The sequence below is a fragment of the Uranotaenia lowii genome, chromosome 3 (assembly GCF_029784155.1).
Source record: "Uranotaenia lowii strain MFRU-FL chromosome 3, ASM2978415v1, whole genome shotgun sequence".
In the NCBI taxonomy this organism is placed as follows: Eukaryota; Metazoa; Arthropoda; class Insecta; order Diptera; family Culicidae; genus Uranotaenia; species Uranotaenia lowii.
The window spans coordinates 74,205,620-74,232,968 of NC_073693.1; the positions used below are offsets into that span (position 1 = coordinate 74,205,620).

General features: G+C 33.0%; 1 protein-coding gene across 14 annotated transcripts in view; it reads right to left on the reverse strand.

Annotated features, from left to right (window-relative positions):
* Positions 1–27,349, reverse strand: part of LOC129751553 (potassium voltage-gated channel subfamily KQT member 1-like) — a 705,179-nt gene that overhangs the window by 379,441 nt on the left and 298,389 nt on the right. For all 14 annotated transcript variants that reach the window (XM_055747130.1, XM_055747121.1, XM_055747116.1 and 11 more), the window contains 3 exons: positions 18,976–19,110; positions 912–994; positions 567–742 (listed from right to left, as the gene is read on the reverse strand). In XM_055747130.1, coding sequence (XP_055603105.1) covers positions 567–742; positions 912–994; positions 18,976–19,110 — 394 coding nt within the window. The remainder of the gene's footprint in view (positions 1–566; positions 743–911; positions 995–18,975; positions 19,111–27,349) is intronic.

Here is a 27,349-nt window from a genome sequence, read left to right on the forward strand (position 1 = left end):
GAAAGCTAAAAATCGAAGGTCAAAAGGGGAAAGTCAAAAGTCGAAAGTTGAAAGTCGAAAGTCGAAAGTCGAAAGTCGAAAGTCGAAAGTCGAAAGTCGAAAGTCGAAAGTCGAAAGTCGAAAATCGAAAGTTGAAAGTCGAAAGTCGAAAGTTGATAGTCAAAAGTCGAAAGTTGAAAGTCAAAAGTCGTTATTCGAATTGAGAAATTTAAGATTTGAAAATTGATGTTAAAAGTGGAAAGTCAACAATCGAGAGTTGAGACTTGAAGGATGATTCAAGATTGAAAAAAATACGTGTTTTTCATTTTCCATTCATTGAGAAATTTTGAATATGCTAACCAAACAAAAGCTCTTGTCACATCATTTCTTCGAACTCATCAAGAAAGTCATTCATCGTGTCGGGTGGCAAATTGGTACCTATCCTGTGTGTTGTGGTTTGAATGAAGAGATGGTCATCTTACAAAACCCAAAGAAATTGTGGGTGGTTGAAACGTTATAACATGGGAAAGGAAGCCGGGTCTCGTTCCAATTTAAACTCTCTCTCTCTTTCTGTCTTTCAAACTCACCTGTCTGTGAGCATAGACGACACTCCCCAGCAACTTCCAGGTGCCGCCACGCCGATCCATCCGCACCATCCGTAGGATCTGGAAGAACCGCAACCCCCGCAGGGCACTGGTGGCGAAGACTTGGCCGGACGATCCCATCACTAGCACCACTATCGAGGCCGCTATCGTAACTATATCTGTTTTGGGTGGGATGGAAGAAGCGAATGAAGACAAAATTAATTGGTCGGTCCATGCATGGTTGTGTGTCTTCCACCTTTGCCGGAAGAGTGATATTGGAAGCTTGAGCCTTAATTAGTTCAATCCTTCCCTAACCTAACAAGCACAGGAAGAAATGGGATACGTTACCTATTACACAAAAAGGCCGCTTTAAAAATTTCAGTCTTCCCACGGCCCCTTGATATCGGGAGCGGCATCCTGACGACCATAGTCTGGAAATAGAAGAAAATGAATATTTAGTTTTAGTTATTTTAGTAAATTTTTGAAAAAAAAAAGTTTGATCGAGAAAAAACTAAATAATGATTTTTGTCTTTACTCAATTTTTGTGTCATTTCAACCCATTTTAGAAAACTTTCCCAAAATGTAAAACGATGGGGGGCTGACAAGAGCCTTTTTCTCACAAAGGACGTTCCTAATATATACATTTAGGATTTGACATTGGCCCTTTCGCATGACTGGCCTCCATAATGATGATGTTGACAAGAATCACGATGACGCGCCGCGACAGAATGAACAATCAATTCCGACTTCACCCCGAATAAAATGTTAGGTTGCCTGAGCGAAAGCGTCTAATTCTTGTTTGGTGGGGGTGTTGACTTGACTGGGTCATTGGAGAAGAGGCTGCCCAGAACAGTTAATGTGTCATGTTGATGTTTGTCCATGACAAACTCGGCGACGCTACCTGGTCGGTCTGTCATGACAAACAGATTTTTTTGTCGCTGGTTTCTGCACCGATTCTCTCCCTATATTTAGTATTAAATCATACACACAATTTATCAGAGGTATACAGACACAATTTATCATATTTGGCGGATTGATTTGTTTGGCTAGCAAACCTATTTAGTGATTCGCGGACTGGCTTCGGTCGTTCGTTGGAATAGTTTTTTTTTTATTCACCCGTTTTCCCCATTCAATGTTTGAGCTAAGTCGATGAAGCAATTTTGATTGAGCAAATATTGCGAAAGTCACGTTTGGTAATTGACTGTTCGAATATTGCCAAATCCATGGAGCCAGTTGTTGTGATTGTCATCATTTGAATGCGCGAATGTTTATTTGGTATGTTTGCTATGAGCTAACAACGACTATGAAAAATAATTGCTCAGATTTTGTTTTCAGCTTTAATTTGAATTCAATATTTCAAATTGACCTCCAATTTGAGTACCAACTCAAATTTAATTAGAAAGTCAACAAACGGCATTCGAATGTAGAATGTCTAGAATCAAAGTTTGAAAGTCGAAGTTTCTGATCGGGAGTCTGAAGTCAGAAATCAAGAGTTGAGAAACGAATGCCGAGAGTCACGAGTTGGAGGTCGAGAGTCGATAGTCGAAAGAAGAGAGTCGGGCGAAAAAACTACCGTTTTAGAAGGTGTATAGAGCGTATCATTTTTCTCTAATATTAAATCAGGGTGCTTTTCAATAGTAAGGGGAGAGTGGGGGTACTTGATCTCTTTTTCTTATTTTCACCATATCTTTTTGGAAAAATTCAGCAACTCGCCGTCTTTAACATTTTCTGACAGCTTGTAACTTCAAGTTTCTATGCTCCAAAAATTAGAACGATACTTGAACCCGTTGATGAACTAGAAGCTTTTTCGTGGGAGTAAAAAAATTGCGAATTTTCTGAAGTTAGGGGAGACTTGATCCCCTATTGAAGGAGACTTGATCTTTTATTCAGGAAGCCCTAATACTTGTATAAAAATCAAACAAAACCCCAAGATAGAATGTTAATTGACTATTTTGGTCATGTTTGTTCTCATTTCATAATTTATAGCAGACATAAGAAGAAAATTCTATAACTTTGTCTCAACTCTAATAACGTTGCATACTTAAAGGCGCTATTTTTTATAATTAAGAGAAAATTAATTATTTTTGCTCTTTTCTTCAGACAATTGTTTGATAAATATAAATTTTTGAATGAATATTAGTAATTTCGTAATCAGCAATCATAACAATCAATTCAGAAGAAGAATATGCCGTTTGGAAGGGGGATCAATTGTACCCAACTCTAGGGGATCAATTGTATCCATAATCAACATTTTAGAAAACTTTTTGTGAAAAAAGTTGGGAGTTTTCCATTGCTTTGAAAATATGGCATTATGAAGTTCATTTTACGCTTGAACGATTGATACAATGGAACAAAAATTTTTTCATAATTTTCCCATGTAAGGAACATTTTAAAGTGATGAAAAAAGATCTTCAAGTTACATTTTGTGAAATTTTTCAAACAAAGTTCAATTACTCAAACAATTATTTTGTTAACAATTTTTAAACTTCAAGCTTCTTTAATTTTCTCATTTTGGTACATTTTTCTAGAACATTTGATCTTTGTAAGACATTCCTGTTTCGAGATATAGCTAAGGAATCAAGTATCCCCAGGGATCAAGTATCCTCATTCTCCCCTATAATTTTCAGACATTCTTAATTTTTTTATTTAATATTTTTTGTACAAAATGAGAGCTTGCAATGGTATTTCGGCAAGCTCTTCAACATAAAGACAGGTTCAATGTTTTGAAAAAAGCATTAAAATTAAAATTATATCTGGCACGTTTAAAATAAAAAATAAATAAATATATCGAGGATATATCTTATTATCATGAACGGTAATCTTGAAAACAAGATTTCCATAATTAATGTAAAAATGCTGTATTTTAATTGTACTGAAAATTTTCATAACCAAAATGATTGCTGTAAAAGTAAATTTTTTTTGATTTTAAGTAGTTTAAAACCATTACAAAAAACCGATGTGTGGGATTGTTCCTGCATTGCCTAGAAATGATGACTGTGTGCCTTGCTAAAGAGGAGGTAGAAATATTTGTCTGATTAGGAGAAAGTTTTGTCAAAAATAACGGCAGCAAAGGTGCCAGGCCAACAGTGCATTGCCAGTTGACGATAAAAATGCTTATTCACAAAAATTTACACGATCTTAGTTCGAAAAATGGATCAGATTGAGCATGGAAAATTATAGTTCTTCCATGATACTACTAAATTTAAAAATGGAAAACGACAAAGTTTCTATATAACTAAACAATTCCAATAAAGAAACGCAACGAAAAGAATCTGCATGTTCTGTTTTGCAACACTCATGATTTAAAACTTCCATTGCGCAAAATGTTGACAGCAGAAAAATTATTGGCCCAAAAATTACATATTTCGAAGCAAAAGAATTTTTATCTGAAAACTTACAAGTCTCGGTTGTCTCTTTTATCAATGCACTCTGGTATAGAACATCAACCTAGCGGAACTAAATTTATAGCGCCCAGGGATGAAAAGATAGACTTTTGATGTCTTCGACAACATTGCATAATTTTGTAAGGCACATACTATGGAATAAAATATAGAGTCAAGGGGTCCACCAATAGCAAGATAAAAATACTAACTTTTTTGTAAAGCATTTTAGAGCTTTGGTTTTTTCTACAAAGTTGTTTATCTTAACAAAATACATAACTTTGCTGAACAAGTCAAAGTTCTACAATTTCATTCTAAGGAGTTGCAATGAAATTAAAAATAAAACCTTGAAAAAACAGTTTTTTAAATCTGAAACGTTGAACGTTAGGCAAAACCATTTTCAGTCTTCAAAACAAAGTTGAAAAAAGTTAAGATCTACAATCTTCTAGTACATTATGATGTGTTTTGAAATTTCTGAAGCGCTGTAGAAAGCATTTAGTGAAATATATTAACGATTTTTGGAGATTGAAACGGCTTATTCAGTCATTTGTGGGAATAAAAACGAGTTATTTTTATTATTGTCCAAACGTTTCGGCCATTTATTGTGGCCTTCTTCAGTGGGTAACTGTAAATTTATTGTAATTTTGTAACATTGTCTAAATTTGTGTTATGTTAACATATTTTGTACTCACTAATTGTAAGGTTCGTTTTTAGTCTAATTTTTGTGGTAATTAAATATTGTAGTTCGAATTTTGTCTGTGAATACTGTATCAAATATGTTAGTTTGAAAAATTGAACGTTTCCTATTTTTTTAAACTCACTGCGTCGAAAATTGAACCGCAACGCTTCACCATTAGATAAACTGTGCGGCAGCGCTTTGTTTACTAATGGCTACTCGGATTTTGTGTGTTAGTGTTTTGATCGTGATTGGTTATTGCTATGTTACTAACATTTGTTTTGTGTTTTCGTGTGGTTGTACATTGTAGGATGTTTGCATATGTGGAACTGAGGTTGTTTACGTCGGTTCTAAAGTTTAATGTGTTCGTGTTTGTGTAGATGTGACACATTTCCAGGATTGGGAGAGCGCTCGATCTTCTGGTTCTATCAATGACTCTGGCTTTCTCGAGATCCATCGTGTGGCCTTCATCAATGATATGAGCCAGAAGAGCGGTACAGTTCTCTCTCATGCTCGCTTTCTCGGTGTTCGTTTGGGTGGAATCCCGTGTAGATAGCTGTTCATACTTCTTGATATTTGACTTGTGTCCAACGAGTCTTGTTTTCAAGTTGTTACGACTCATACCGATGTACTGTTTTGGGCAGCTGCTACACGGGATGGAATAGATGATGTTTGGTGTTTCAGATGAAGCAATCGGGTCTTTGGCTCGTGGCAATAACATTCCAAGCGGCTTTGGAATGCAATTAGCGATGTGAATTTCAGCGTAATCGGTTTTCAGGATTTTTGTGATGTGGCTTGATAGGTTCGGGATGAAAGTGAGCGGAAAATATCGGATTTGCGGAGCATTGATGCTGGATTCTGTTGCTGTTTGCTCGGTCTGGAGATTGCTTTCGGAGTGGTGTTGTGTTTGTTGTTCTACGGCAGTTGATTGGTGATCTTTGTTGTTTGGTTTATGCTGTTGTTGGGTGGGTGGTATGATGGCTGGTTGCTGTTGGGTTGGATGCTGTTCGATTGGATGCTGTTCAGTAGGATGCTGGTCGGTTGGATGTTGTTCGATGGTGATGTTTGGAGTTGTTGACTGTTCGTGCTGATGGATATGATTTTCCCGGTTTATTATGCGGTTGATGAGTTGTTTTGGATAGTTGTTCTGGCGCAGGATTCTATGGATGGTCATATGCTGTTTTGATTTTTGGTTTCTTGAATCGAACTTTATCACTCGTTTGACGAAGTTTCGGGCTACGTTTAGTTTGACGCTAATCGGGTGAAATGAGTGGTAGTTCAATAGGCGGCCTGATGAAATGTCTTTGCTGTACCATTCAGTGCTCAACGTCCTGTCTTCATTAATGGTGATGAAAGTATCTAGAAAAGCGATACTGTTGTTTTTGGCTGTTTCCATCGTAAATTGCATTTTTGGATGATAGGAGTTGAACGTCTGGAGTACGTGGGTTAGTTGGTTGTTGGGCAAAGCTAGTAATAAGTCATCAACATATTTGATCAGCAGGGGTACTGGGAAATCGAGTTTTTTGGTGCAATTTCGCAGAAGGCCTTCCATCACTAAATCGCATAAGATTGGTGAAGTAGGGCTACCCATCGCTGTGCCTTCTTTTTGCCGGTAGATTTTTTGACCAAAAGTGAAGTAGCAGCTCTCCAAGCAGAGCTCTATCATTTCGATAAAAATATCCAGGTTTATGTTTGTCGCTTTCCCGATCGTGTCCCAATTCATAATGATATCATGAATTATTATGAATTGGGACACGATCGGGAAAGCGACAAACATAAACCTGGATATTTTTATCGAAATGATAGAGCTCTGCTTGGAGAGCTGCTACTTCACTTTTGGTCAAAAAATCTACCGGCAAAAAGAAGGCACAGCGATGGGTAGCCCTACTTCACCAATCTTATGCGATTTAGTGATGGAAGGCCTTCTGCGAAATTGCACCAAAAAACTCGATTTCCCAGTACCCCTGCTGATCAAATATGTTGATGACTTATTACTAGCTTTGCCCAACAACCAACTAACCCACGTACTCCAGACGTTCAACTCCTATCATCCAAAAATGAAAGATTACGATGGAAACAGCCAAAAACAACAGTATCGCTTTTCTAGATACTTTCATCACCATTAATGAAGACAGGACGTTGAGCACTGAATGGTACAGCAAAGACATTTCATCAGGCCGCCTATTGAACTACCACTCATTTCACCCGATTAGCGTCAAACTAAACGTAGCCCGAAACTTCGTCAAACGAGTGATAAAGTTCGATTCAAGAAACCAAAAATCAAAACAGCATATGACCATCCATAGAATCCTGCGCCAGAACAACTATCCAAAACAACTCATCAACCGCATAATAAACCGGGAAAATCATATCCATCAGCACGAACAGTCAACAACTCCAAACATCACCATCGAACAACATCCAACCGACCAGCATCCTACTGAACAGCATCCAATCGAACAGCATCCAACCCAACAGCAACCAGCCATCATACCACCCACCCAACAACAGCATAAACCAAACAACAAAGATCACCAATCAACTGCCGTAGAACAACAAACACAACACCACTCCGAAAGCAATCTCCAGACCGAGCAAACAGCAACAGAATCCAGCATCAATCCTCCGCAAAACCGATATTTTCCGCTCACTTTCATCCCGAACCTATCAAGCCACATCACAAAAATCCTGAAAACCGATTACGCTGAAATTCACATCGCTAATTGCATTCCAAAGCCGCTTGGAATGTTATTGCCACGAGCCAAAGACCCGATTGCTTCATCTGAAACACCAAACATCATCTATTCCATCCCGTGTAGCAGCTGCCCAAAACAGTACATCGGTATGAGTCGTAACAACTTGAAAACAAGACTCGTTGGACACAAGTCAAATATCAAGAAGTATGAACAGCTATCTACACGGGATTCCACCCAAACGAACACCGAGAAAGCGAGCATGAGAGAGAACTGTACCGCTCTTCTGGCTCATATCATTGATGAAGGCCACACGATGGATCTCGAGAAAGCCAGAGTCATTGATAGAACCAGAAGATCGAGCGCTCTCCCAATCCTGGAAATGTGTCACATCTACACAAACACGAACACATTAAACTTTAGAACCGACGTAAACAACCTCAGTTCCACATATGCAAACATCCTATTTACAATGTACAACCACACGAAAACACAAAACAAATGTTAGTAACATAGCAATAACCAATCACGATCAAAACACTAACACACAAAATCCGAGTAGCCATTAGTAAACAAAGCGCTGCCGCACAGTTTATCTAATGGTGAAGCGTTGCGGTTCAATTTTCGACGCAGTGAGTTTAAAAAAATAGGAAACGTTCAATTTTTCAAACTAACATATTTGATACAGTATTCACAGACAAAATTCGAACTACAATATTTAATTACCACAAAAATTAGACTAAAAACGAACCTTACAATTAGTGAGTACAAAATATGTTAACATAACACAAATTTAGACAATGTTACAAAATTACAATAAATTTACAGTTACCCACTGATGAAGGCCACAATAAATGGCCGAAACGTTTGGACAATAATAAAAATAACTCGTTTTTATTCCCACAAATGACTGAATAAGCCGTTTCAATCTCCAAAAATTAAAAATCATCCAGTCGAAAAACAATACCATATATTAACGAATTTCAAAGAAAAGTTTATCGAATTATCAAATATCACTTTTTTAGACACTTTATTAGTTTCTTAGTTTATTTGATGCAATGAATGGCGATGCAGCTCTGGTTTCAAAACGGTCATAGATCCTTTACTCAAATTGAGTTTGTAATCCAACGAAAATTTATTATCTCAAAAGTGTTTTTTTCGTTAAATAGAGCAAAAAATGGCCTGCCACCAGCTACTGAAAGCTGAAAGCTATTTTTTATTGGAGTTCAATCACTTTCACGTGTTGGTACAGATATCATTTATATAATGATGTACTAGAACAGATTCTATTGATAAATTCGAAACGGAAAACCAGTTAAATTATCTAATTATTTCTTATTCTCAAATTCTGCAAGTTCATTGCATCAAATAAACTAAGAAACTAATAAAGTGTCTAAAAAAGCGATATTTGTGAACAAACTACTAGATTTTGAATCTTAAAATTGCTTCGAGTTCACCGAGTTCCACGCTAGTTTTATATGGTAACTAGCTGACCCGGTGTGCTTTGCTACACCTTCCAAAAATTATCGCAATTTGTGGTCCCGAGTTATTAAACTTTTCATGCACAAAATTCTAAATTCAATTCCAATATTATTAAAATGTTTTTTCAATATAAAATTGCAACGTTTTTTATTTTGAAGTCTTAATTAATTTTTTTTCAATCCGTGTTTTAATCCTTTTTATGACTCTGGATTTCTTTGCTTCATAAGTTTATAGCTTATGCCAAATTTTTTTATATATGGAATCTTCGCTGTCCATTTATTTGTAGAGAGGGTCTCAAACTATCCTTGAAAAATCTTCTGTAACAAAATAAAATCACGGGACACTCACTTTACCTATTCGTTCTCAAATTATTGTTCAAATTGTGAGAGTGACCCCCTTCATCATTCCTTTAACCCTATTGGAAGGAATGGGGTCTCATAACATCAGAAAAACACTTCTTGTATACAAATACGACTCCATATAATGTATGGCGTCATTCTCGATAAGCTCTCGAGCTATTCAAAAGATGGGTGACCCTCTGGCAAAAGAAGGGGTTCTCAAACCATCGAAGCAACATTACCCGTACACAAATATGCTCACATGCAAATTTGATTCCATTTTCTCGATTAGTTATCTAAATATTTGAAAAAAAGAAGTATGAGTGACGCTATTCCCATTATATCTTTACACTGAAAGGAGAGAGGGGTGCTAAACCACCGAAAAAAACATTTCTTGTACTCGAATACCCTCCCATGCCAAATTTGATTTCGTTTGCTTTATTAGTTGTCAAGTTGTGCCATAAAATTTGTATCGAAGCCCCTTTTGCTGCCAATCATCCCCTACCTGGAAGGAGGGGATCAAGATCAAACATTCCGTGTATTCAAATACATTCCCATGCCCAATTCTGATCCATTTGCTCGATTGTTAGATCGTTCCCATGTCATATTGGTTCCATTTGTTAGATAAGTGCTTGGTTTATGCAACATAATCGTATATGAGCCCCCGTCTTCTCTTACTTCATCCCCAACTGAATGAGAAAGGAGTCTCAAATAAGCTTATAACCTTTTTACCTATCCAAATGCTTTCCCATGTCAAAATTGTTTCCATTTGTTCAAGTTATGCGAAAATTTGTAAAGAAGCCCACTCTCTCCTCCCTATCACGCAACTGGAAGGAGGCAGTAGTACCAAATATTCACAGAAACATTCCATGTGCTCAAATACCCTTACAAATCAAATTTCGTTTCATTTGCTGGGTAAGCTCCCGAGTTATGTAAAAATTGTATGGAAGCATGCTTAAGATTTTATAAATTGCAGAACGGAGGGTTCTCAAAATATCAGAGAAACATTCCTCGTAATCTAATACCTTCCCACACCTAACTATCCAAATATGCTGAAAATTGTGGAGGACCCCCCCCCCCTTTTATCTCCTGACTGGAAGGGGGAAAGGGTAGCAAATATTCAAAGAACTATTTATCGTACCCAAAATTAACTTCCAAGCCAAATTTGGTTACATTTGATCGAATACTTTTCAAGTTATGCAATTAAAAAGATATGAAAGCCCCCTCCTTCCTTCCTGTATATTCACTGGAAGGAGGGAGGGGTCTGAAGTAATCAAGGAACCATTCCTCGTATTCCCCTACCCTTCCATGCCAAATTTGGTTCCATTAGCTTGATTAGTTCTAAAGTTATGTAAAAAAATTTAAGGTAGGCCCTCCCTCCTTCTTATCTCCTCACTGGAAGGAGGGAGGGGTACCAAATATTCATAGAAACATTCCTCGTACCCAAGTACCCTCTCATGCCTAGTTTGGTTTGATTTGCTTCATCAGTTCTCGAGTTATGAAGACTTATTACTTTTATATGAAAGACCCCCTCCCCCCTTCCTGTAAGAGGGAGGGGTCTCAAACCATAACAGGAACCTTCCCCGGCCTCCAATACCCCCACCTGCCAAGTTTCACGTAAATCGGTTCAGTGGTTTTCGAGTCTATAGGGAACAGACAGACAGACAGACAGACAGACAGACAGACAGACAGACAGAAATTCATTTTTATATATATAGATGATTCCTCTTAACACCAAAAATAAAATCCACATGTGCTGATGGTGCAAAAGTTTGCGCAATTTGATAAACTTTCCTTTGAAAATCGTTAATATATAACACTAAATGCTTTCTACAGCGCTTCAGCAATTTCTAAACACATCATAATTTACTAGAAGATTGTAGATCTTAACTTTTTTCAACTTTGTTTCGAAGACTGAAAATGGTTTTGCCTTACCTACAACGTTTCAGATTTAAAAAACTGTTTTTTTCAAGGTTTTATTTTTAATTTCATTGTAACTCCTTAGAATGAAATTGTAGAACTTTGACTTGTTCAACAAAGTTATGTATTTTGTTAAGATAAACAACTTTGTAGAAAAAACCAAAGCTCTAAAATGCTTTACAAAAAAGTTAGTATTTTTATCTTGCTATTGGTGGACCCCTTGACTCTATATTTTATTCCATAGTATGCGCCTTATAAAATTATGCAATGTTGTCGAAGACATCAAAAGTCTATCTTTTCATCCCTGGGCGCTATAAATTTAGTTCCGCTAGATTGATGTTCTATACCAGTGTGCAATGATGATAATTTTTTTCTAATTTTTTCCAGACTTCAGCATCGAAAATCAGTCAAAACTATCGGTTTAAGTAGATACTTAGTTTTTTAGTCTTGGGTTTTATAATCGCAAATTGAATTTTTGAGCCATTCAAATAGTTTGAACTGTTTTGCAATACTACTTCCTAAAATTTAAAGGTATCATATAGATAAAGTTTCGAAAGCAGTAGAGTGTTAAAATGTTCATGTTCAATTTTTCTTGGGATCTCGAGAACTCTTGAGAAAAGGATCATCAAAATATCCGATTCCCGGGAACGCTTAAATGGCCGAGAAATGGCCCTGCAAAAATTTACTTTTTGTTCCCATATGTTTTTTCGATGCGTTTTGGGTCGCCAAGCATCTGAGTAATTTTTTTTTTACCCCTACAGTGTAAAAGCTTTCAAATAATCAGTCAAAAACGCTAAAATTGAAAAAAAAATTTGAAAAACCTTTTTTGTTTGCATAACATCGAATATCTTTTCTAGGGTACATGTTAGGTTTATGGGTTGTTCACATGAAATGTACTGCAGTACAGGAATAAAATAATAATAATAATCCAAAGTTATATTTTTCTGAACTTCCAGTACATCTCTGGTGATTTAAGAATGAAAAATTTTGTTTTCCCATACAAAATTAAAACTGGTTGCGCTAATTCAGGACTTAATGAATCGCTTCCAAAAATTTTATTGCTATTTTCAGTAGTCAAATCAATCAAAAAAGGTCATGCCATGTAATGCTTAAAGCGGTCTTATGGACACTTTAAAACTAACGGTCGCCATAAAAGGAAAAAAATTTCATCATGCAAACGCTATTTTCTTTTGATGAATTGATTTTCAAATACAAATATTGGATACGAAATCAGTTTAGGTTGAAGAAAAATTTAATCGATAATTTCAATTGAAAAGTTTTTTTTTAATATCTGGTAGTTTACAATGCTTGAAATTCGTTTTGAATTTATTGTTTCTTCAAAATGCCAGTACATGATTACATTCCTTCTCAAGGGATTGAGTGTTTGCACTGCAATATTAAGTTTATTCTTGGCAATTTAAGTTTCGGAATTTATGAAAATTTGAGCGCTTTCAAATCTGAATTATTCATGATATAAATACATATGAAAAACGTAATATGATCAGAAAGTTATTTTAACTGATAATGATAAAGAGGTGAAAAAACGATGCCAGGGAAAGAACTTAAAACACACAAACAGTTCACAGAAAAATGTATTTCAATATTTTCTTTCGGAAAAAAGCATAAGATTTACAACACATCTTAAGCGGATTTTCAAAAATAATTATTGGTTTCAAAAATTATATTTTAAAAATCAATGGCTTATAGAAGGATATAATAGTTTCAAACTATTTCAGCAATTTTCGCAAAATATTGATTCTCGAAACAATTTTTTTTTTCAATTGGATATGAACAAAAAGTGCTTGATAAAAAATTGGCCTAAGTTTTGCTCAAAATTCAAGAATATACCAAAATTTCAAGCCTTTTATTGAATTTCAATTTTAAAGACGTTGCTCTTTATAATTTCGATTGATAGGCCTTTCTTAAAACATCTGGGTACTGAACATGGATTGCAATCCTTATCCTGAGTTTTTGAATTAATGAAAGTCTAAAATCAGAGCATTATTTCTAAAAAAAGTTAAAACATAAAGTTACTATAGAAACTTCTTAATGATGGTGAAGATTGTAAGTTTTGAACCTCAATTCTCAGTTTTTTTTATCAAAAAGTCCTCGGTTCTTTTACTCTTAATTTATAAAATTTAATATAGGTCTTTAATTGGGTTTCAAATTAAGTTTAATCCAGCATTACTAATTCTATTTCTTTTCGTGAAAATGGAATCCTTGTTTCTATTCAAAATTCTGCGTCTGCATTCAAGATGAAGGTACATACACCGCAATAAGTGGGGACGATTATTCGTATAGTTCATGGGTGGCCAAGATTTTCATTAAAATAGCATTATTTTGAAGTTGACGGACAGCCGAAAATGTTTAATTTCAAAATTTAGACCAAAATTACGTCCTATAGATGGGCAACATCCAGCCCGGAACCGGTTGAAGAAAAGGTAATTTTAGTTTCTTTTTTCCGTAAGTGAGAACGTTAAGTGTCATGTGTTAAGCGTCGTGTGTTATTCGTGTAGTTTAAAGTTCATACGTCAGCACAACCCACTAAAATGAGTGATTCTCTTAATACTGTTATTGGATAATAATATTCCAAACACAAAAACGTTTTCAATTAAGGGCCAAATTATGATTGGAAAGCTACAAATTTGTAATGATAATCGGAGAATCGATTAAAAAATAGAACATCATTAACAGATTTTTATTATCTTGACAAGTAAAGATTTTACATGATTTCAAACTTTACAAAATTTTGTATATATTCTTTCGGATCTGATTCCTAAAAAAATTTTAAAATTTTAAAAGATAGTTGAAAACAATATAACACAAACATCAGGTTTCAAATTCATTCAGAATAAAATAGACATATTTCTAACAAAAAAAAAACACACATGAAAAACAATGCACAGATGGTGGCGAAAATAGAAACGCAAAAGAACAAAAGCAATCAGCTCAACTATTTTAAAATAACTGCCAATCTTTCAAAAATTAGACATTTGAAAGAGGTTCCTTTGCTTTTGAAACTCTGGCTCCATCTTGTATAAATCATTTAAATGTGCGCAGGAGTACGGCTTTAGGCTCTCGGTCATTTCATTGACTAAGTGATTTTTATTCGAAATTTTCAAGAACTCAGCAAGAATTCATACCGAAGTCACTTTTGAAATTCTTTGAAACATTTTACACATTTTTGAATGATTCATCATAAATATCCTAAGTTCAGTAGAAAGTTGTTCGATGTACAATAAAATTTAACCTTAGAAAAAAAAACTTGCAGAATCTTTTGTCTAATTTTTGATTTTTCATACTTTATCCCTATAAAAAGGTATAGAAAAATATACACACAATGGTGTAAAATTTTTTTTCGTATTGTCCAAAACTACTTGTTGTCTTCTACTAAATTGTTCTTAAGCCTTAAATCTTCACTTAGATTACGTTTTAAGATTTTTACAGTGTTGCCAGAGGTCATAATACTTCTTTTAAAAGAATTTTTTACCTTTTTCAAAAAATTATCAACTTATAGATGTTTGAGGGTCGCTTTAAAGTGATCCAATTAGATATGAAATTTTGTATGGTATGTTATCTTGATTAAATGATTAAAATTCGGGTTAGAGGGGACGATTATTTTTTCCTTTTGATTCTTCAGGAAATTTTCATTTTTTTTTTATCGAAAAAAGTTCTTCTTACAATTGGAGAGGCAAAGTTCATTAATTATTACGGGTAACATATGTTGTAGAACAGTCGAAACATATAAAACGGAAAAATATGGATATATCATTAGAAATAAGGTGGCATCCATGAATTAAGTAATGCAACAAGTGTACTTTTTTGACTCTCTACCCCCCGTCAAATCGTAACGCTACGACGTACCCCCCTATGAAAATTACGTAACGCTGAAAATTCACGGAAATGCTGTTTGGATCTCAGGAAGTCTCTACCAGAATTTTGAAATAGGAACTGATACACGCAATTTGCAGTCTTGTTTAAGCTTATGAACTTTTAATCTGACTTTGATCTGTTAATTATTTCAGATCTGGCAAAAGTTGTGATGTTATCACATAAAGGTATAACCAGTAGAATAAAATTAAAAAAAAAATTGTTACGTAATTCTCTCGTCCATGTCACAATCCGTAATGTTCAAGCTCACTCCGTTTCCTCTTTTGAGCATTACGTCATAAATGGATGCTCTCTAAGTATTTTTTCTGGATTTGCTCATTTATAAAAAAAAAGTATTTTTCCTAGCTTCTCATCATTCGAATCCTAAAAATAGCCAAATTGTACTGAATGATTCTTTTCATGAATGAAACATTGTTTAAGCATCAAGTCTATACATTTACCCCCGCTTACCCAATGTAGGGTTCGAAACCAAAATTTTAGTATTTTCAAAAAAATCACTTTTTTCTTCATTTTTAACCACCGTATCTTTTCTTTACTTGTTATTCTGGATGTGAGGATTGTTTCAATATAGATTATGCTGTCCTGAGATAGCTATTATACGAGCAAATTGTAACTGAAAATTCTTTTGCTCATCAACTCGGCATCGTAGTTAAAATGAGAAAGTTAACAAAAAGTCGCTGTAAACATTCGTTATTGCTGAAATCGTGTTTTTTTTACTGTTTTTGGATAGATGACAAGTAAAGATAACGTAATGCATTGAAAGTTTGAAAAAATAATGTGTAGTATTGTTTAGATAACTATCGTCCAGACTTACCCCGATGTACCTTATTTGAATTTCAAATTTGATTGTTCAACTTTAGTTGAATTCTTGTATATAAAAATTCAGAATATTTGAATTTTGCCATTTTTAAATCGACTCAATCGACATTCCGAAATCTAGTTCTGAATAATTCATATAAATTACATTTTAAAATATCTAATTTTTAATACAGGTCATAAATTTTTAGGTAAAATAAGAATCATGAACCCACATCTTGGTGAAAAATTACATTTAAATATTCATCAGATGAAAAATTCTTATTTATTCTTTTCAGTCTTAAAGTTGAGGTTTGACTAGCTTTAATGTAAAATAAAATTTACCCATTAGAAATCTTTTGTTAGATATTAAGTTTCAAAAGTCGCGATTGATGTTGTGAAATTTCTCAAGCTATCATAAGCTTTCCAAATATTGAGACCAATAATTGACAGCTTTTTTACCGAATAATCTTAGACAACTTAAACTGATGTTTTAATCGATTACCTTTAGAGTACAGAATATTATTTTCCAAAACTGATTAAAAACAGAATTTATCAAAACCACGCCATTTTGTTGTGAAAAAAATTAAAAATATTATTGTTTGTTATACTTGAATTGAGAACGTTTGGAAAGCTCAAAACAATACCAAAATATATAAAATTTATTCAATTTAACCTTCAAACTTATATAAGAATAAAAATTCGCTTCGGAATTTCGAAATTTGAGTCAAATCACTTTATATTTTCGATAAACTTTGAAAATTTGTTTTGTGATTTGAAGTGACAAATTAAAATTCGATACTGGAAATAACTTGGCAATAAATGCAGTGAAATATTGTATTTGGCTCTTGTTTGTGTGCAAATTACGAAATCAATTTTCTCTTTTAACAGGAAGCAAATTCCTAATCATCGATAAAGTAAATCATTTAGAGGTTTAAGAACGTTTTTCAAGATTTTCTTCGCAGAAAAAAAACAAATTCACGTTTTGGTTTGAAAAAATAATTTATTGGAGATTTTTTGAAACTAAAAACTTAAAGTATCTGATAATCAATAACGCCCACATTTTCGGTCATACAATTTGATGGTTTTTAATATTTCGTTGCATATACTTTTTTTTAGTTTTATCTTTTCGATTTTTGGTTGATTTTTCTCGGTGATGTAAGAATAATTGCTATCAAGTTTACGTTTCGGTTATATTCATTTAATCTTCTTCAATTATCTTCAGAACTGAAATATACATAGAAATATCGCTTCTCGACCTAAAGGCTAAGATCAAAGTGTAGTGAAATGTAGAATTTTTTTTTTAAATAAGGCCGAAACTATTTTGAGATCCTTCTATTGTCACCCGGAGCTCTGACAACACGAGGAAAAAAGTACAAAAGATTGCATGCAACAAAATTGCACACAACCTCTGAAAATTGAGTAATTTTACATCGAAAATTTTATAAAAATTGAACACATTCGTTTTTTTTTTAAGTTATATAATAGCTTACAAAGAGGAACTACTGCACAAAAGACAGTCGATTTGAGGTCATTCTAGAATTTCTTGAACCCTGGGGTCGAAAAAGCTTCGATTTGGTTTGAAACTTATGCATGATTATTTGCAGAATTTTTGAGTAACGTTTGCATGAGTAAATTTGACCTTTTATATGTGTATGGGAAAATTTAATATTTTGTACTTTGTACTGAAAAATCAAAATATTATTTGTTCCTTCTGTGAAACCAAGCAAAGTTTTTGTGAGAATTCATAAATTTTTAAAGAAAAATTTTCACTGAACAACTTTGTTGAAGACCGTAACTTCGCATTTACTTAGGCAAAAAAGTTAATAGCTTTTTTTTATAATTAATTTATTAACTTAATCTGACCTTCACGTGTACCGCCTTAACAGTTAATAGCTAATTAACAGGGTTAAGTCTTTTGACATTGAAAAACAATAAATTCGATTGACTTCACTCCTTGGTGCCTAGCGAAGTATTGCATGAATTTTTTTTTACATTTTAGTTCTGAAGTTAGTTGAATAAGATTTTATGAAAATAACCGAAGCATAAACTAATTATAATTAGCATTTATTCTGTTATCACCGAGAAAAATCAACCAAAAATCTAAAGAATTAGATATTTTGAAAAAAAAATTAAAGGAGGCTCAGAATCAATTGAACGATCAAAACAAACAAAAATTGATGAAAAAAAATCTTTTTTTAATATTGCTTAATTTGGATAGTTTCTCACAGAAGAGTTCAAACTTTGAAAAAAAAAATGGCACTAGAAAAAAGAGCTTTTAAACTTTACGATAGAAAAATTCAAAGGGATGTTGATTTTTCTTTCACAGGCACGATGAGAAAGCGGAATGCAATTTTCAAACCCGAAATAGAATGTTAAAAATTTGCCAAAGATGTGTGTTTTTGAACGTCCTTGAGAGAAATTCAACAGTTCGATCTTTTTTTGCCAATTTTAATCAAGTATCGAGGTTAATAAACATGATCCAAACACATGGATATACACACACAAAATCAATAATGGTTTCAATATTTAAAAATAAAACCACTCCAAACCGATAAACAAAACAAAAAAAAAAAGATAATCATCAACCTTAAACCACCTTCAGGCAATGTACAAAAATCAACAATGAGTTAACATTGCATCGCATGGCCGGCCAACGATGGAAAAATAGCCTTCGGAATCAATATTTTCATCGACCGACTCTGACTCTGAGAGCCACAAAGATAAATAAGGTTGTCGGAAAATTATTTCCCCAACAACTTGACCGAACCAGAATTGGGTGGCCATTAGGGTGTATTATTGACGATTGTGACTATTGTAACTATGTGACTATTGTTTCCCAACCATTTTATTTCATGGAATCTAAAAAGTTTCCATTTAAGGTCAAACTTGAGATTTTTTTTATCCTTATTTTGAAAAATTGAAAAAAAAATCAATTTATTTTGAGCAAAAATTTATATTTCGAACTTAAAAAATCAAAACTCGAAAAAAACCCTCAATGGCCTATCCTAATGTCCGTTGCCTCGTAAAACTTCATGTTTGCAACCGGACTGCGGACATGGCATCAATAAATAGTCGTGTCTCAATTACGCATATTTACTTTCCCCAAACCTCAAAAGGACTATCATTTCCAACCGACCGCCTGGTGAACCGCGAATCGCCCAGACAAAATGGGGCTCAGACTGGAAGAAAACCCACAAATCAAGACTGTTCAGCTCCTTGTAAGAAAGTACTTACCGTAGGAAGAACTCGACTCCGAACCATATAACTACGATAATTTCCATGACGAATAAGATGGCGGTTGCCTGTTCCTCGTATTCCGCAATAGTTGAAAAGACACTTAAGGCCAAACATGTGAACACCATGATGAATCTGTGCAGGAGAAGGAAGAAAAGAGACAAACAAACGTAAACGTTAGTAGTAGATCTAGGGGGGATTATTATTTGATCTTGCTTGTTTGCTGGGGCACACACAAAAAAAAGTTCAAAAAATTTCATGTTCTTATATGAATTTCACAATTTTTGATACGGTTGATTGAAGTTTATAAGTCTCAATATGTCTATGCTTTTGAATGAAAGAAGTTTCTGTATTGAAATTTCCGATGCTCTTCCTGGGTTTGCTTTGAAATCCTTGTCCTGGGACAAGTTGAATTAATTTTTTTTTTTCTGTGCATTCACTGAAAATGGTTTCCGTTTTTCCTCGAACGAGACCTCCATTTCCATATAATTTGTCGAGCTTTGGCTAAGAAGAATATGAAGAAGTAAAACTGATGTCGTGTGTAGGTATTTTGTTCTCGAATCATTTTTCTTTCTTTTGCCTTTCCTAACATGATTCCCCTTAAGTGGCGACCTTCAGGCGTTTGAGCATTGGGTGGATAATGAACCCGGGCCGAGACATCCAACTCAACCGTCCGGAAAAATACGGCCCGGGGTAATCGAGGGTGATGAAGTATGTACTATTAGCACATGTTTTATGACACCCTCAAATGCATGGGGACCGTAAACATATACACACACATATGAAGGAAATGTGTCGCTTTGACAGGTTCGTGAACTTTTAACCCCGGAAGGTGAAATTGGTACTACAAGCTTCCAATATGGCGACAGATTAGTGTGTGCCCTCGAAGGACTGGAAAGTTTTTCTCGAGTTTGATGATAAAAAAGGACGGGGTTGTAGGGAACTTGCCCGAGAGATAGGTTGGAACTACTCTATGGAGCCACTTTTGAATAAAACTCAATATGACCTTAATCTTTAAAAAAACTTATGGAAATCAAATGAATTTTTTTTTATTCGACTGATCTTAAATTTAAGATTAATTTTTTTGAAATATATTTTTGAAAGGTGTTGCAAAGCACACCGGGTAAGGTAGTAAGTAATAAGAAAAAATGGAATTATTTCGAAGTTTAGGGTTTTGTTTTTCAAAATTCATTAAAAAAATTCAACTACTATTTGTACTACTTCTCACCACTTCAAAGTCTTCTGGAGCTTTACAAAGCTTTCCAGATTGCCTGGATAATCAATAAAAAATTTGGTAAAAGTCTTTTTCGACCCAGTAGCCCGGATTTCATTTAATATAGCCTGGATTTTGCCCTGATATATTCATTTCATTTGCTTAATCACACAAATAAAAACAAATTGTGTTGTGAAATTTTTTTTATTTATGCGTCCAAAACGAAATTTTTTTTAGCAAGTTTTATGAAAATAATTATGAAGGAATTTTTAGAAGTCTAAATTATGATTTAAATCTGCTGATGAATTTTTATGAAAAAAAGATTTTTTTCTTGGGTTTGTTGAGTAGTTCCTGGATTTTTACCAAATTTGCCCGGATTTTTGGTAGACAAGTTTGAAATGAAATGCTCGCATTTTGCCAGGTTTTAAGATAAAATAGCCCGAATTTGCTCGGGCCGGATACCTGTTGAAGAAATTTTGGAAACCTTAAGCTATACCAAAGTGATAAGTTGTAGGTAGGAAAATATTTTTTTTTTGGAAATCATTCTCTTTTGCGTTGGATATAAAATCTATATTGAAATTTATTGACTAACGTTCTTTTTTTCGTACATATTTTTGAAAAGTTTTTCAAAAATTAAACTTTTCCTCGAAGGCCTTTTCCGCCACAAACAGTGAAAATTTAGTTTTTTATTCAAAATTACGTATAAAATAAGCGGTCAAGTAAAGTTGTCAAAAATACAAAAGAATCCACAAAATGACAGATTTTTATGCAAATTTCGTTCGAGTTCCAGTTCTCAATCTTGATTTCTTAATCTCAGGTTATCTTTTTGCCATTTTACACTCTAAAAACCGCTATCAGTTAGCTGTTTGATTGACTTAATAACGATAAGTTTATTTATAGCCTTTGGAAGGCATTGTACCAAAAGCTTTTCCATATTTTCCCTTTCGGGATAACAATTGGCTCCTTTTTAATGTAATCAATTTTATTAAATAACAAACATTTTGAAGATAGTTTTATGGTTCGTATGAATGTTTGAACCGTTTTTTTCCAGAAAAATCCTTTTATGTTAGAATTGATGGTTCTACATTTCCGTTTAAAAGTCTGAAGCTGTAGCACAGCGATAACTATAAGCAAGAAAATATATTTTTAGTTTTTATAGGAATCACTGTCTTATCAGTATACATGTTGAATGGTAATTTAAAAATATTTACATAAATTCCTTTTTTCTGTGCATATCTCCGAGAGTTTTTTTTTTTAAATTTTATTTGGCTTCAAAATTCAGTTTTTTTTTCAACAGTGAAAAAACAGATTATAGTCAAAGTTGCGTAAAAGATCGTTGCATTGAGAGTTTGAACAAGACTGTTGCAATCTCAGGAAAAATCGTAATTTTACAAATTTTTCAACTAACTTCTTCAAAAATTACACTTTACATACTTGATTCTAGATAAATTTTACAGATTTCATGGATTTTCTTTATTTAATTTCGATACTACTCGAATAGGATTTCTCAAGTTAATCTAACTAAGACAATGTGGGTTGCTTACTTTCAAGAAAAATGACACAAATTATCGATGTTTGGCATGATTTCTGTATGAAATTTCTGAAAAAAAATAATCACCAAACACTTTTTCAATCAAATCACAGATACTATGTTTTTAAGAACTCAAAATTCACTCGATCATTCCGATTCTGAGCCATGTCTATGAGAACCCTCAACATTGAAGAATAAAAATAGCTTTCTTTTTTAGTGGTTTTATTTTATCCAGTTTCTGGGCAACGGACTTAGAAATGCCTGTGATCATCTGTAGGCTTCAGATGTTTTTTTTTGTTCTTCCGGCCCGTTTCTATGTTTTTTTTTTGTTTTAAAGTAAAAGTCGAGTATAAGGGGAAAAAACAAATTTGACTAAAAAAACTCCGATTTTATGTATTGCATTATTTATTAGCAACACATAATATTGGAGTTTTCAAAATTTGGATAACTTTTTTCCCCAATCAATCGAATATTACTTTTAAAAAAACAAACATGGGAGCGGGCCGGAAAATTGCACTTTTTCATTTGCACTTCACTTTTTCAAGTTTACCATCTGAATTAGGTTTGTTCGATCTTCTGAAAAAGATCGATTCCCAAGATCTATTCAGCTGTATGGTTCCAGGATCGATCTACCAAAGAAATCGAAGCAATATGATCAATCTCTGCAAGACCGATCTTTTATATTTTTATTGAAGAGGGTTAATAGTAAAAAACAACTTGAAATATTCAGAACAAAACACATAAAAAGATTTTAAATCGTATTCTAGGCCTCAAAAAAACCGGCCATGATTATTTTGTTATGACTTGCTCAAAAATTTCGTTTTTGGACCCAAAAATCGAAAACAATATCAACTCAATTTGAGTTTTTTTGTAAAATTTTGCAAAACAGTGAATAAATCCGGGCAAAGTTTGGACTATTTTTTAACGAAATCTAGACAACCGGACCAAGCCGAAAAACCGGGCTATCTTGCAATCTTATGATAGCACCTATAACGAACAGCAGTCTTTTGGTTAGTGAAGGTATCAACATTTTGCCAAGAGCTGAATCTTAAAATTTCTGGTACAAACAGAAAAAAAAAGCATCAAAAGATCGAAACTTCGGATCGAAACTAAACCGATTTAATCGAATTTTCCATGGTTAAAGAATCAATTAAAAAAACCGAAAATTTAAGTTAAAAAGATCGATCCAAGATCGACTAGTCCTAGTCTGAATGACTATGGGTCAAATGCATATTTGATCAAGTTATAATGCGTGGCCCTCGAGTGGTCCCGAAGCTTTTTTCAAGTGTTAATTTTTTTTTTGACTTTAAATTGTAATATAATATTAGTCCATACTCAACCAAGAAAAAATGATATGTCAGTCCACTGACATATCAAATTTCTATGGTTTAGTATGGACAAGTATTTAATTACAATTCACTTTCCATTGAAAAAAGTCGCAAAATAAATAAAATTAAAAAAAAGCTTCGCGAATCGCACTGGAACACCTCGAGGGCTGCATTCGGCCCGCGGGCCACGTTTTGCTCATCCGTGGGTTAAATTGTACTTTTTACAGACAACACAATTGTGTCAAAATTTTGCATTTCCAATCACAGGAAACATAGTTATCAACAAAATAATGTGTCCCATTTCTAAATCAACAAAGCTTCAAAACTAGCTGATCTGGTGTGCTTTGCAACATCCTCCAAATAATGTAAGTTTTTCAAATTATGATAACTCGAAACGACTGTGTAAAAAAAAATCTTTTATAAAAATCGATATTCTTGAAACAAGAAATAATTTAAGAAATATTATTTTTAAAGAAAATTTGATACTGATTTCATTTTTCGTTTCATATTCAATATCTGGATATTTGGCTCAGTTTGTAAAATTTTATGATACAGAAGATCATATTTGAAACTTCAATTATACTTTAATTTCTTCCATTTTCACAAAACGGCGAACCATTTCAAGTATTCCCAGTATACATATATTCAGATTTATGGATTTAATTTTTGAAAAAACAAAGTCATTGATCTTTGATTCCAAGGATTTAGAAATGAATGATTTTGATGAGTGTCCACATTTGACGTTAAAGACTTGCTATATTTTAGAAAGGTCTGTATCTCTTTTTCCCTTAATGCTCTAATTTTTGACATATTTGAATATTGTTTACAACTTTCATTTTTTTTCATTCCTATTATCGAATATTCAATAAATGGCTTTATTTATGGTTTATTTTCAGCCAGAATGTAGTTTGCTTGTTACTTGTTCACATAACTTTGATACCCCTTTTATACCCGACAAAACCTGGATAATCTTGAATGTCTACCCATAAAAAAATACATCACGTTCTCTTATTTATTAAATAAAGATAATATTTTAGGAGATCCCAGCAAATGAAGCATTTCGTTTTGAATATTAAATATTATTTTTACAGTAAAAAAATGTTAAAGCAATAGAACCGGACAATCTATGACGCACACTTTATAAGCAGTATAAGTATGAGTATGATTTAAGAAAAAGCTATTGTTAGCTTTTTTTCATTAATGAAATTTGCGAAAATCAATAAACATCGGCTATACTGAGATTCTATATTAAATTTGCTTTCCAATTTCTATCTAAGATTATTTATTCAAGTTGAAACTTTTTCATCTGAACTATGTTGTACTTTTTTTTTTAAATTTTGTTACCTTAGTAGATATCCTGAATTCAGCCCATAATTTTCCAGTTGATAATTCGCAAATTGTTTTCAATCTTAATGGAGATTTAGTTTATTGACATTTTCGAGTCTTGTTTTTTGTCTTGTTCTTTTTTTAAGATTCATGTTTTTCATGATTTGGAGAATTTTAGATCATTGTTGAAACTTATAAACATATTTGATTTTTTTCTAATGATTATTGACTATGTGTTTTGAACAGAATGAAATCACGTGAAGAAGCGCGCTCTCTTCCAATTTTGACAAGCTGCCATTTCTCTCTCTCGGTTGGTATTTTTTCATGAAATTTTCACACAATCTAGTTCAACTATCCAACTAATACTCTACAATTTTTTTTTTAGAAATTTTGCTTTAAAAAAAAAAAAAGAACCAAGAATACATGGATTACGATGTTTTCCATACAAACATCCGTCAAAAAAGAATGAAATTGTTTTTGGGCGATAATGAACCTCACGAATGGAAGGTTATCGATTTTGGCGAAACTTGGCCCGGTACTAGATCAAACATTGTTTACATCTTAAAAAAATTTTCAAGATTTTTCAATAAAAATTGTCGAAGATACAGCAAATTAAGTTAACCAACTCCAAGTTTATTTTTTACGGGAATAGCTGTTTCTTTTTTTCCAGTCGTTACAAAGCCTTCAAAGTTTTGGGAGCTTTGATAGTTGAACTAGATTGTGAGAAAATTTCATGAAAAATATCAACCAAGTGAAAAAAAAGCAGCTTTTTGGAAGAGAGTGCTTCATGCGATTTCATACTTTTTTGAACGCAACTGTACATTCTGATTAAATTTTTTTCAAAATTTATTTTTTCATATTATGATTAATTATTATACAAATTTGTCTGTTTCCATTAATTGATGAGAAATTTAAAATCCGCCTCAAATATAATATTTTTTATCACAAAACATAAAAATGATTTTATTGTGTTTATGATTCAAAAATTAAAATAAAATGTATATGTTCAATCAAAATTTAGTAATTCCTCCTTTGGCAATAACTGTAAATTTTTTTTTCTTAAGTTTGTATATGAATTGCAATTATAATCTGTTTCTTAAATATTGATTTTAAAATATTATTTCAATTTTAAACACTGAATTATGGTTGTGAATAATTTTCAGGGTTCGAATCAAACTCTTGAACTCTTTTAACCGTATCTCCAAAGAATTTGAATTAATTTTTTTCGATTTTTTTTTCAAAATTGGAATTCTAAATCTGAAATCTTTATTTTTCTTCCCAATTGATATGAGGGAAATATTTACCCTGCTTTCGATGAATCACATATCAAGCTATTAACGATGAAATTAATATATTTTAGTATCCATTTTTGATTTTTTTCTTGACTAGAAAATTTTAGTTGCTGATAGAGTTATCAAATAAATAACGAATCGAATTTGAAAAATTAACAGCTCTTATAAGAGTTTTTATCTTCGAATTTTTGGTTTATAAAAAATTGTTGTAGGGGGGCCCCGAGAAGAATTGCACCGTGCCCCCGATGACTTCATCCAGTTTTGGAGCCAAATCCAAAACTTTTTTTTTTTGAAAATTCATTCACTTATTTAATGATGTAAAAACTTTAATTTGGAACGATCTTTTGAAAATTCTTCGATTTTTCGAAGTATTATTGGCCTTTGTTTATACTAATTTGATTCACACTTTGTTTAGATTTTCGTTTTCATTTGTATCTTAGTGTTTGTGACAATTTTTTAATTATTAACAGAGTCGTAAGCTGTCTTAAGACTACAGGAGTCTATCTGCCTATTGACTACATTGTTGTCACCTCTAATCTTAATGTATAGATTTTTTTTATTCTAAAATACGCCGAAAAACGTCGATGAACTAAATCACATTAAAGCGCGGCGATAAACAAAATTCCACTTCATTCAGCTTTCCGTTACAGATATCGTAGATAAAGTAGACGAAATAATGACTGATTTTATAAGCAGTTTGAGAACAAGTATTAACTTCATTGCCTTATCCCAGCTTCAAACCTACGAAGGCTAAACTGAGAGCCTTTCCTCCTTGCTACTCTAAATACTCTCACTCTCATTGCTAGAGAGGTAATAGAAAAGATGGGTTATGCAAAGCTATAAAAACACACGCTTCGTTGAGAGTGTTCAGACATTTTACATGTTTACTAAAAAAAATCATTTAGGTAATCGAAAAACTTTTAACGTTTTTTTTTTTCAAATAAGAAAGTAGTTAGCTAGTTCTTTTTAACCACAAGCATGACCATTTGAGGAATTGGTTATAAAATTTACGAAATATTTTGGGATAAAAGTAAGAGATTTTTTTTTGTAAAAACGAACACTCACATATAGTATCTCAACGAAACTTTGCGGTACAAATTGGATTTAATTTCTTCTCTTGTAAACTCGATTCAAATTTAGGATTATAATTTAAAATTTTGTTTTAAAAGAATCTACAAGATAAATAATGATAAACCAAACACCATCAAAATATTTTTTCAGTTGAATTGAAAAAAATCAAAATTTCATTTTTTATTCGTGTTTTCTTCTGATTTGTGTTCCTAACTAATTCTGATTGAATATAATATTTAAATTTTGATTCCAGAATCAACATTATAAAAATATGCGATCGCCTGTTATTTGAATTTTAAAAAATTATATTTATCTCACTCACAATATCAATAAGTCTTGCTTATATTGTTTAACTTCGAGCTGAATCTGAATTTTTAATTTTGATTCCGAATATGAGTACGGCCTTTTGAACCTGAGTTCAAAATCGGAATTCCAAATTTGAAAACGATTTTTGAATCTTAGTTTCAGATAAAATTTTTTAATAATTATGAGCTAGAAAGCGAAATTTGGATCAGATTTCTCAACCAGAAATCTCATATTTGAATTCTGAATTGTTGCATTCAATGTGAATTCTATCGTCAGATGGTTATTTGAAATTCAGCTTGTGAATCTG